Genomic DNA, 12,843 nt, shown 5'->3' with positions numbered 1-12,843 from the left:
ACCCAAAGCTGGCTTCAAGCTGCTCCAGCGGCATGTGGTGTATAAATGCCGGGCCACTGGAATACCTTGAAGCTGCCCACATCTGGGCAGCCAGGCAGCTTCACACTGGCATCAGGGTGTCATTGGCATCTGCAATGTGTAAACACCACACTCTGATGATAACCGGAAGCAGGCTTTTTTCAGCTGTCTGTTTTGGCCCTTAGAGTGTTTAAACTTGTATAAAAGTCAAGTTCTGTATTATTTACACTAGATGTGGATTTTACATGATAAAATGTCAACAGGAAAGCATGAAGCTATAAATGAAACCATTCTATTAAGAAAAGGACAGGGCAAATAAAGTTATTAGAGAGCTGGTAGCACATGCAACAGTTTCTTAACTGCAGACATGATAAACTAAATTTTAGTTTTCAAACAGATTTAATCTCACCAGTTAATGCATACTAAGTGTGTGTAAAATTTGTCTTTTAAAGTGATTTCCAGTTCAAGCATATTGCCACAAGATGGTGCTCAAAACAAAATTTAAAACTTATTGTACGGGCAGCTGCAGGAGACGAAGAAGGACTTTTTCACACACAAGGCTTAACAGGTTTTTGCTTACATTGGTCTGGAGTGTGAATTTAACACCTATACTGGGTGGAACATACATTCAAATTACTCTCTCTTCCATACTCCATATTGCAATAATATCCATTCATTTAAAACAAACATGGAACAAAGGTGCTTCACTGAGTGGAAAAAGAAAATATCTACAACAGTTACTACAAACCTTGACATGCAGTGGAAGCTGGGGGAAGAATGGATGATTGTCATTCAGGTCAGTAACTGTAATATAGGCATTTACTGTGGAATTATGCTGAGGGACTCCATGATCAGTCACCAGAACAATCAGATGGTGGTGAGCTTCCTGCTCATGATCTAAAGCAACCCAGTTTATAACTTCACCTGGGACAAGAACGACAAGTAACGGAGTAGAGAATTACAGGCCACACATGATACGTTTTAGTAAGTTGCACTAGATTTCTACTACATGCCAAAAAACGACTTCTGTCACTTGATATCTGTACTATATGGACCCAAGCTAAAGTGTGTCCTTCAGTACTTGTGTACCTTGGGGCCCTTATAACTTCACTGTACTCCAAGTGACTTGACTTTATACACACACACTCACACTAACTTTAAAGGCATATGGCTGCTCGAAAGAAGCCAAAATAGATTTTCTCTTCCCTGCCAGCAGAATAAAAGGGTGAAAATTATTTTAGTTATTGGCCAGCTGGCTGAGACATCATATACTGGGGACCCTCTCAGCATAGAGCCTTTGGGGAGACTAGCAAGCAGTTTCCTCACTGTGCTGTAGAGCCTTGCAGCCACTTGCCATGAGCATCTGGCCTTTTTTATCCCAGATTTGGGGTTGCTTTTTACCAAATTCAGTGCAACAGAACAGTGGTATACTTGTTTGATCTCCTCATTATCTTTCTAGAGTCATCTCTAAAGCCACTTTGCTTTAGTCATTTTCCAGATGGCAAATGGTCCTGGTTTTGTGGAGAGCAAGTCTCAGATTCCACATCTGCATAGTACAGGGCCTCTCTTGCCAACTAATTTCATGACTTGTGGATGATTTTCATTCCTTATTCCCTTCTGATTGATGTTCAACATTTTATGGTACTGTGCTAAAGTATCTCCCTCCTTATTTTAGCCTGGGTTGTTTAGGGTTTTTTAAAAAAAATTAGTATCCTATAGCTACTTGCACCTTCTCAAATGTTAATAGACATTTTATTAACAGTGTGACATAAGGTTACTGGATAGTTTCAGAGAAATGTCCTTGAAGCATACCCAAAACCATAAAGACAATAATAAAGTCAGGGGTCTAGTACAACCGAACAGAACAAGCAGGAGATTCTTCACGAGGAGTTAATGGCAGAAGAGACTGGTTGCCAATGCAAAAACTGAAAGACAACAGATAAAAATCAGCTAAAGAAGTCAAGTAACGGAGTTCGGTAAATAAATGAAGGACAAGTGTTAGGAAGAAACAGGCACGACAAAGGCAGATGGTTTCTGTGACAGCCCAGAGAGGATACAGAAGTAAGAAGGTAAATAGTTTTTCAGAAAGTGGTGCATACATTGAGGGATGGATATGGGAAGAGTGGTATCAAATGTTTGGTCATAGATTAAGCGGTTTGGTTATCATTTGACCTGGAAGCCAATTGCTCTGACCAGCATTTATGTAAGTTATGTATAGGAATCTTGTGGAGCTCATCATCTAACACTATACTTTGTCAGGAATTTGAAAGCCTCAAGTGACACTAATTTATAATTATACTTGCTGGTAGTTTTCGACTGCATGTCTTCATCAAGCTAGCAGTAACATGCCTAGCAGTCTCAGGAACTATCCATTTGGATAGCACTGTGCTGCAGCTGACCACTGTTGAATAACAGGCAAAAATAAGCAATAAGAGAATATATGATTCACAGGTGATATTATTAATCAGTTTGCCCATTTTTCATATGCTAAGAAATCAGTGCTAGATCTGTCACTAGATCTGTGAGAATATGGCTGTTAAATCGTCTAATGAAAAATATAATGATTCAGCTGTTCCTTTGAGCACTTACAACACCTCACTGGCTTCACCCGTTACTTTGGACAGGCAATACATTAATATTCTGTCTCTCTGTCCTTCTGCCCCCCTCCACTCTCTCACATACTCATATACAGAGAGAGGGAGAAAGAATGGTCTTACATATTTCAGTAACTCTGGTTAGCAGAAGGCTAAACTTTCCACGAGGAACAAAGAACCACAGCAAAATGTATTACCTGTATTGGAATTGATTTTGAAATATTTTCCATCTGATAAAAGGAAATAGGAGAGCTGCCCATTTCTTCCAGAATCCTTGTCAACTGCTGCAATTGTGCCAACAACACCATGGGGCAATGAACTTTCCTTAATTTCAAAAAAATAATCATCATGTGCAAAAGCTGGAGAATTGTCATTTTCATCAACAACATTGATTATTACTGAGGTACTTGAATTTTGCTTTGACCTATCAAGTGGATGAGTAACAAAGGCTTTAAAAGTATGTGTCTGTGTGATTTCATAGTCCAAAGGATTCTGTAGGTAAATCACACCTGTTTCAGGATCAATTCGAAATGAAGCAGAATCTATGTTTTGTTCCAGGGAGTAAATAAAATCCTCAAGGGCGTGTTGGGGATTTAGCTTCCGGGCTTGTATTTGCAGAATTTTGCTGCCAACAAAAGCTGCCTCATTAACTTCCACCTGATACACCAAATTTTCAAAACTGAATGCAGGATATCCTTTTGGTTCATCAATAAACACTCTTAGGATTAACAGAGAACTCAGCGGAGGACTTCCGTGATCTTCTGCAGTGATCTGTACCACTGTATCTTCAAGCTGCATATCAGCAGCCAGAGTTCTGGTAAGATAAAGCACGCCAAAAACTGGATCAATGGTAAACACACTGGACTTATTGCTTACAACAGAGTAGCGGATTGCCCCATTTAGTCCACTGTCTTTGTCTTCTGCATGAGCTATGTAAAGAGCTGTGCCAGGTGCTGTGTTACGCGATATATTTATCTGATCATGCTCCACCCCAAAGACTGGAGGGTTGTCATTGACATCGATCACGGTTACATTGACCTGGGTAGTGCTATATACTGGCGAGTTTCCCAACTGTGACTGCACTGTAAGAACTGTGTGATCATGGGTTTCATGGTCAAGCTTTTTTTTAGTGTGAATGATTCCATACTGTGGGTCAATACAGAATCTTCCAAAGGGATCACCAGAGGAAATTCTGTAAGAAATTGTTTCCAAGAAATCTGTAAAAAGAATCAGGGGGGAAAAATCAGTATCAAATAAGAGATGTGCAAATGCTCTAGAATGTTTGAAAAGTGTGCCAGAGCAATATTCATTGAGTTGAATATTTTAAACTTCTCTTAGCATTTGTTTCAATGCTTCCCCCTCTTTTTTCCATAGTCTCTAGAGCTATGAGGAAAAATGGATACTGTACAGACTCTACTCAAAGGCATGTTGTCAGCCCATTTATGAGACATGCATTTTCACCCCACAGGTATGATTAAACTTTATGAAGAAATCAATATAATTTCTCCCATTTAAAAAATATTCAAACTTTTTGCCAACTAGGTCAGGATGTACAGAGGAATTCTATTCTAACCAGACACAGTAACATTCCACTAAACTCTAATTTTATGACTTCAGTATAAGTGTTTTGAGACACACTGGTCAAACCTTGAACACTCTGAATACAAACCAGGAAGCCATAACATATATAGGTTGTGCACAGATTTAGGAAAGAGAGACCCTCAAAGGTCAATGAAATTAATATTTTTCAGCAAACACTGGAACATCAATACTGAAACTACTTGTATCACTTCCAGACCATATTCTGTAAATGCTGCAGTATTTTCTGTGGCCAAAATGTTTGCTGCTACACAGGGAAAAGGCAGGAGAATATGCACACCCACAAACGTATTCTCGCTACCTTGTTGCTCAACACATCAATTTCCCCAAAAAACAAGAAAAGAAAGCTTAAAGTTCTACAAAATTTATTGCAACATAAGCTGCCTGTTGGGTCTAGTTTCTTCCCCCTCTACTTATATTCTGATTCAGAAATTCTTGAAAATGTTCAACTTTTCTGTGTAGATGGTATCTATTAACTCAAACATTTCTTAGGCCTCATTCCCACTGGGTTATAACGTGGATCAAGAATCGAATTAGGGGTGCATCGTTCCCATTTGAGCATGCGTTCGATCCTCATTGCGCCAATTTCATTCCCATTGGAATTCGGATCCCCATGTATTCGATTTTTCCTTGGAAAACCTGAATCGGTGGTGGATAAACTGGTTTAAAAAGAGTGCATATTTTTAGAGGTTTTTCCTGTGCCTCCTGATCTGATTCGGGGCAAATGAATGGGAACAAAAGGGTGTCTGATTCGGGAACTTGGGGATGGGAGGAACAGTGCTCAAGGTGCTGGCCTGGGGGTGTCACCCTCTTTGTTCTCTTTCTTGCATTACCGGCGCCATTTTCTTCCGTTCGCATAGCCTTTCCCCCAATGGATTGGGAAGCAGGGGAAGGCGATCGTGCTACATTGAGCTGCAAACACAGTAAACCGATTAGGCCTCCTGCAACCTCCCCCCTGCTCCACATTCATAGACAAATGTCACCATTTTAAACTATTATTTTTCTTTTTTCTTTTTTTGCCTCTGTCTGAGTGCCTGAGCAACAGATCGGCTTTGCATTACATGCCTGCCTGATCGCCCCCCAGACAGCCCAGGGAGCAATGGGGGAGGCAAAGGGATTTGGGGGGAAGAGAGGCTCCTTCTCTCTTCCAGAGGAACTATGGGAAGTCACAGAAGAGCCTGGATGCAAAGGGATTTGGGGTAAATAGAGGCTCCTCTTCTCTCTTTCCCAGAGGGAGCCTGGGGAGACACAGAAGAGCCTGGACGCAAAGGGATTCGGGGCGAATAGAGGCTCCCTTTTCCATTTCCCGGAGGGGAAAAGCGCCTAAGCGACTGATTGGCTCTGATGTCAAGGGCTTAGACACTTGATTGACAGCTGCTTTAAAAAAAAAGAGGTTCCGAAAGGGCAATGGGAACGGGGAGCAAAATAACCCGCTTCAAATTACCATGGAGAAAATACCAATGGGAACGAAAACAGGGGTAAAAACACCCAGGTCTGTTTGCACCCGTTTTTTAATGGGAACGATTGGTCAGATTCGAGTCAGAATCCGAGTCAGAATCGCAGCGAAATAAGCCACTTTTTTTGCCCAGTGGGAATGGGGCTTTAGATGCTTCAGGCAATTCTGACTTTGCATAAATGATTATTTCTTTCATCACCCACACTGTCACTTTCAGGTCACATAGACAGGGCAGATCATATTGAATTCCAGTCACAGAACCCATGCACTGAAGATACCAATAAAACTCAACAGAACCACATTATTCCTTTTGCTCTGCTATGTGCTCAAACATTAACTGAATGGCAGTATAACAGAAATGGGAGGGTTCTATGCATAGCCAACACTTTGATTAGGCTGAATAGTGCTGTGTTCCATCCAACATCTTGATAGGGCCTTTTATCGCTCAGGCTCATCCTATTTGAATGACCATGTCTTCCCATATAAGTCTGTCCAAACTTTTAAGACTGCAGGGGACTTCTCTATCCCATTGCCTTCACAGACATAGTGGATGGGAATGTGGGAAAAGACCTGTTCTGTGGCTGCTACCACACTTTGTAACGCCTTCCATAAGGAAGCAAGGATGATTCTTTCTTTGCTGTCATTTAGGTAGCAAAACATTTCTTTGTAAACTAATTATAATGAAAGGACTTTTTACACTGCTATACTCTTTCTAATTTTTAAGTATGATTTAAAATGGTTTTACCATTTTAATCTAAATTTTGTATGTTTTTAGCTATATGTATTTTAGACTGCATCTGCACTGCAGAAATAATCCAGTCTGACAACACTTTAACTATAATGGCTCAATGTTAAGGAATTCTGGGAAATATAGTTTGTTGTGGCACCAGAGTTCTCCAACAGAGAAGGCTAAATGTTTCACAAAACTACAATTTCCAGAATTTAACAGCATTGAGCCATGGCAGTTAAAGTGGTGTAAAACTGGATTGTTTCTGAAGTGCAGATGCAGCCTTATTACATTTTATGACTTTTTTGTAAGTGTCTTGAGTTCCAGCTTGGGTAAAAGGAAGGATATAAATAAAGGGATGGATGGATGGATGGATGGATGGATGGGTATTTGGGAGGTGTGCATTCCATTTGATATCACTAATGCGTAACTATCCAGATTAGAACATCTTTCTGCCTCCCCCCCCCCCCCCCCGGCTTTTCGTGGAACTCTCATTGATATCTCTATTTTAATTCCAATTGTATATTAATGGTTTTATACTCTTTCTAGGTTTAATTTCTTTTTAGTATTAACTGAATTTACGATTGGGATTTTGCTATTTTTACTGTTGTAATCTGCTTGGATTCCTTGAGATTAAGTGGATTATAAATAAATTATATTATTATTATTATTATTATTATTATTATTATTATTATTATTATCCCCATCTCTGTCTCTCTCTGTGTTTGCGTGTATGATAACAGCCACAGATGCACAAGCACAGATGGGATAGATAGGAATAAACAGGGGTGTACTGAATCCACCATGTGTATTCTGTGAACTCATGATGCAAATGAATTATGTCTGATATATCTCATAATGTTTGGCCATTGTAACAGGAAAATTTATTTTAAAAAAATGATAATGTCTCTATATATGACTTTTAATGTTATCTCCCCACAAACCTAAGAGAAACACTCCATAAAAATATACTTTAATAAAACACCTTGATTTCATTATATTAATTACTAGAGGACTAATTCAAAGCTTAGCATGAATTTTTGTATTTTCAGCATGTTTCGTGTAATGAAAGCATGAAATGGCACTTAAAATAATATTGGCTGCAGATGTGTGCAGCCTGTAACAAATCAAGAGTGTGCTGGAATCTGTCTGAATGGATTCCAAAGCCACTTACTCAAAGGCTCCCTGGCTTTCACTGTCCCAACAGCGCTTCCTTCGGGTGCATCTTCAGGGATGGAAAAGGTGTAACGTGATCTCTCAAAGACAGCAGGAGCCACAACACTCTGGATGATCTTTAAAGTCACAACTGCATTCAGAACAGACCAAAGACCACCACCATCCCGGGCAGAAACAGTCAACTGCACACTGGAATGTTCCACATTACTGAGAGCTGATATCAGATAAACAATTCCTGCAAAGAGAAAGAAAAGGAGTGAAACTGTTTTGCAGAGATGTTTTTTTAAGCTGAACCCTAGAGTGTTAATTTTAGGTTCTGAACTGGTGTTTTATTTTTACTCTTTAATGTGTTGTGAGCTTTTGTGAGGGCCTTTTGGTAGAAGTAAAGATACAGAGAGAAAATATTATCTATTTTTAATCTATCTGAGTAGATATATAGAGCATTCAAAGACCAATGTGATTGTTAAAAATTGATTTGCAGATCAATTTTTTTTAAAAAATTAATTAATGGCATGCAGACCTATGTGTGGCTTAGAAATAAACCCTACTGAATGCAACTGGGTTCACTCTCAGACTCTTTAGTTTCTTTGTACAAGGTAGAGATACGATTATTTCCATTTCTCATTAAGAAGAGTGACGACTTCCCCGAAGGTCATTCACAGTAATTCCAAGACTGAGAAGAAGTTCAGCCTTGAAAGGAGTTTATTCCAAATCCCAGCACTCACTCCATCCATGGGACCACATGAATGGATCTTATTCCACACATTCTCATTGGAAGTACTTTGTTCAATAACTGCCAGAAATCTATAGTGCTAGACCATTCAGTAACAAATTAGTTTTAGAGACTGCAGATGTTGTTTACTTACATTCAATTACAAAAAGAAACTGCAACGTTTGCTTCCATTTTCACACAGAGAAATACTGAGTGCACTTTAGCCCAACATCAAGGGAATATCACTCATACAGCTTCCAAAACAAATAAGCTTCATCAAATGTTAAGTCTCTCCCACTTTTTTTTTAAAAAGAAAGTTGATGCCCTGGAGATCATCACAAGCACATTAACTGCACCTTAATTTAGTTTCAGGATATTCAGTATCTATCTCACCTTCTCTTAAAGATAATGGTTCACTCATGTTTGATTCTGTGTAGTACATTTTCTAGCTAAATGGGATTTCCCCCCATTTAATTCAGATCAAATTAAGATAGTCTTTCTATATTACATCGAAGATAATTGGGTTCAATCCAAACAATATGGGAGAAGAGAGAGGGAAAAGCATAAGTGTTGATAGAAGAGCCCAGCATCATATTATTTATTTATTTATGGGGTATAAATACCACAAATAAATAAATAATAAAGAGCTGCTGGGCTCTTCTGTCAACACTTATGCAAGAGTTCACAGGATAATAAAAAAAATGTCCTATACCACCTGTTACGCTTCTCTATGTGCCAGAGAATGCACAAATAGGACATCACCTTTCATGATTCCAGTGGTGTTACTAGGGGGGTTCGCAGGGTGAGGACCACACTAGGTTATACCTTAAGGGGGTGACACCACTGATCCTCAGACATCTGCACCTGAGATCACTGTGGGACTGCAACAATCAGTCCTGGGGATACCTGCCATTGTAGTCCTCAACAAGCCGTGAAAAGGAGTGGTAAAAACCACTCCTTTCATGGCCAGTTTTGGGGTACGTTTGGCAGCCCCAGCGCGGCCTCTGAGTGATCTGGGGACATTCCTAATTTGCATGCCCCACCCTTGGATCGGCCCGATGGTAATTCTTTTGGGACATCTGTTTGAAGCCTCAAAGGATCAGGAACTTATCGGTACAAAAAGGCTTCACATAAAATCTGATCTTTGCTAACTTTGGCTAAGGAAGACCTGTTGAATCAATGGAATAAAAGTGTTCCATTACAATTTTTTTCATTAATTCATCAACCAGTCTACTCCAGTTGAAACTAAAAACTCAATTTGGGTTATGGGTTGGCACTTTTTCAACAAGCCAAAAACTCAAAACGAGGTTTGTTTTTGAATTATGTTGAAGCTCATGTCATATTGCTAATGATTTAGTATTCTCTGTGAACAAAGGCCAGATTTAATGACTTGACTATCTATAAACAAAATAATATAAGGATTGCTAGTTTATATTCTTTTAAAGACCAAAAACAGATGAAAATATCAAGATTTTAAAATAAGGATCTCAGTGAAAAGAACCATGATAGTAATCTATGGCCCGGTACAGACAGGCATTTTGTGGCATCCTTACTGCAAACTAGGGCTAGATGAGGCCAGGCATTTACATGCCCAGCAGCTCTAGTCCATGAGGATGCTGCCATCATGGCTGGTCACCCTACATATGGGCAGCACCATGATGTTGCATGCGCCATGCAGTGCACATGTCACTTGTGGGAAGTAGTGTCATGGCGGCGCCATTTGGCGCTTACAGTGCAGCAAAAAAGAAGCCATTCTAGGCAGCTTCTTTCCAGCAGTGCATTATTGCCACGCCATTTGGTGGCTACGGCAATGATGCAGGACAAAGATGGGCAGCATGGAGCTGCCCATCTGTCAAGGCCCATTATCTAATAAAACAATGTCTTAGCATTGTTAAAATTGGTGCTGTGTTCAGAATGTAGTGGTGGCATTTCTCAAATAAAATCCAAATACCTCAAATCAAACTCATGTGTAAGTCATGCTAGCAGATGCTATATACAACTCCAGGATCTTTCTATGATTCTGCATCTAGTTTACCAAGCCACAAAACAGGTAGGATAGTAGTTCTGGCCATGACAGAGACAAATTTATTTGCCCAACATGAACACTGGTTGCTTTTGCCACATGTGGAACTCACGTTTGAGGCTGGCAACTCATTTTATAATAGAATCTCAAATTTCCTTGGCTTCACATGAAGACTTTCCCATTCATTTCAGTGGTGGAAGAACTCTTCTACTGAAGAGGAGGAAGAAGTAGTTGAGTACAAGGTAAATCCATGTGCAAAGTGGTACTTCTCTGTGCATTTGTCTTAAACTTTTAGCCAATGTGTGCTTTTTATTCATAAGAAAGTTATTTATGTAGATGTTCAGGGGGTTGGACTCTCCTGAACAGAAATAAAATATGTTAAGGGAATATCTATTTACACATAGCATTTACTAAAAAAATAAAATAAGAAAAGGTATTCTTATTTTCCATATTTAGTTTCAAGTAGACAACTAATAGAATTAATTTCAGTGCACATACTTGGCAGCACATACTTGATACAAAATGACATTCTGTGGCATGGAACTCCTTTCTTTTTTTATGTTGAAGGATAGGTAACAGCAAAATTAAACATAGTGAATTATTTCTAGCCTTTGTAAAATGTGGGTACTGTATACATTTACTTGTATACAGTCTGCCCTTGCCTTACACAGGGATCCATTCCATTCCTTCATGTAAGGCAAAGGCTGCATATGCTCGAGCTCCATTAGATATGCACATGTGCCACATGCCATTCTCCCAATTGCCCAACGGCTTCCGCGTAAGCAGGAAGCCGCCTATAATGAACCCGTGTATGGCATGGCTCACTGTATAAATCAGCTTATCTCCAGGTATGTAAAATGCTGACAGATTTATTTAGGTAATTACTGAGCAAATGGAGAAGTCACAACCCACGCAGCCAGAGATCATCCAAGAAACAGCATCTACAATAACACTTGTAGTCTGAATAATGTAGGTCATGGATCATCATGCACCTTATTTCTGAGTACACATATGGACAGCTTCTATAATTTTCAAGGTTTTCTCAAGTCACAGTGGGGAGAAGAATAGTGGAGAACATATGGTACACCAGATGTTGTTTAACGCCAACTCCCACCTTCCTCAATCATCATGGCCAATGGATAACTATATGGAAACTAGAGTCCAACAGCATCTGGAAGGCCACAATTTCCCCATTCCTGGATATATTCCACTCATCGCTACTTTCTTCCTCCTCCACTGGGAAACAGTCTATAGTATGCCAGCAGCACTACATTGAGCCTGAAATCAACTTTCAAGAAACACCAAATTCAGCTGTGTCTGCTCTTTCCACCATCTAACAATATATTCTCAGCATATTGAATTTAGCCCTCCAACCAGTTGTGTAGACCATAACATTCAGCCATCTTTCTAAAGCTCTTAAGTGAAATATTTAACATTTTTAGATCCAGTTCTTACCCATAAATAGCTAAGTGATGCTCTGGGTGTGCATTTGCTGATAATCAAAATATGTGGGCATTGTGTGGGGTGGGTACATTAAGGCTGGTTTATTCAAATGGGTTACCTGACTTTTCACCAAAGTCATTGAAAGGCATTAATTTCTCTGTATTTTTGGTCTATTCTAATTAGCAAACACCGACAGTAGAATAAAAGTTTTGCAAGAAAAGCAAGCTTTTAAGTAAAAAAGGGAAAAGAATATAAATTACCTATCTGCAAATACGACATCCAGATGGCTTCCTACTAATATGAGGTGACAGCCAACTCAGACAGCAGCCAGATGGCTAAAAAGGTATGCGCAGTTCATCACCCAAACTCACCTTCAAATCTGGCAGCTGAACCAACTTAACACTGAGGCAAGTCAATACTCATTTCCAGTGACCTATTCAGAATGTGCATGTTTCTTCTCCACAACCTGCCCAAGTTGTCAGGAGTTAAGTATGAGCCAGGAGTTAAGTAAAAATACTACAGTCTCTGGAGAAAAATGAGCAGAGACAGCACCCTCTGGCCTGCCAGTTAGAGGACGCCCCATGTTACTGGGTATCTGCAGCCAACTACCCTATAGTTTCAACTTTTATTAAGCTATGCTCAAAATGTCCCTGAACTGCTTGACTGGAGGCAGCTTTTTCTAAATATAATGGTAGAAACAAATCACTGCCTTGGTCCAGAAAAGCTGCTTATAAATATTCAAATAAATTAATTAATTACTTATAACATTGACTAAAGAATAGAAAATTAACTTCCAAACAGATTAGAAAGTGTAATATCCTTCAAAATTACTATCATTCTGTTTAACTTCTCTTTGGGGATTTCTGGACTGCAGTAGTTTTGTTGTTTAGCTGTTAACTGCTACCAGTTATTTTACACCTTTTATTTTGCTTTTATCTGAAATGTCATTTTCCCTTAATTGTAGTCAATGATTATTCAGTCTGCTTATAGTGTCCTAAAGGAAGAAGTTTGGATGTGTCTAACAGATATGTCATTTCTTATCCACACTTACTAAGGAATTTTACTTTTCTAACCGAAGACACCTCCCCCCCCATT

At 39.4% G+C, this 12,843-nt stretch overlaps 1 protein-coding gene across 1 annotated transcript in view; it reads right to left on the bottom strand.

Moving 5' to 3' along the window:
• The window catches only part of DCHS2 (dachsous cadherin-related 2), a 122,905-nt gene that overhangs the window by 42,443 nt on the left and 67,619 nt on the right, over positions 1-12,843 (bottom strand). The window contains exons 4-6 of the mRNA XM_042469673.1: positions 7,569-7,805; positions 2,810-3,829; positions 767-942 (exon numbers count right to left, since the gene is read on the bottom strand). Of these exons, the coding sequence (XP_042325607.1) occupies positions 767-942; positions 2,810-3,829; positions 7,569-7,805 (1,433 nt within the window). The remainder of the gene's footprint in view (positions 1-766; positions 943-2,809; positions 3,830-7,568; positions 7,806-12,843) is intronic.

This window comes from Sceloporus undulatus, chromosome 5 (genome assembly GCF_019175285.1).
Source record: "Sceloporus undulatus isolate JIND9_A2432 ecotype Alabama chromosome 5, SceUnd_v1.1, whole genome shotgun sequence".
Taxonomy (NCBI): Eukaryota; Metazoa; Chordata; class Lepidosauria; order Squamata; family Phrynosomatidae; genus Sceloporus; species Sceloporus undulatus.
The sequence above is the reverse complement of the archived record's forward strand: the minus strand, read 5'-3'. Positions and strand labels throughout refer to the sequence as shown.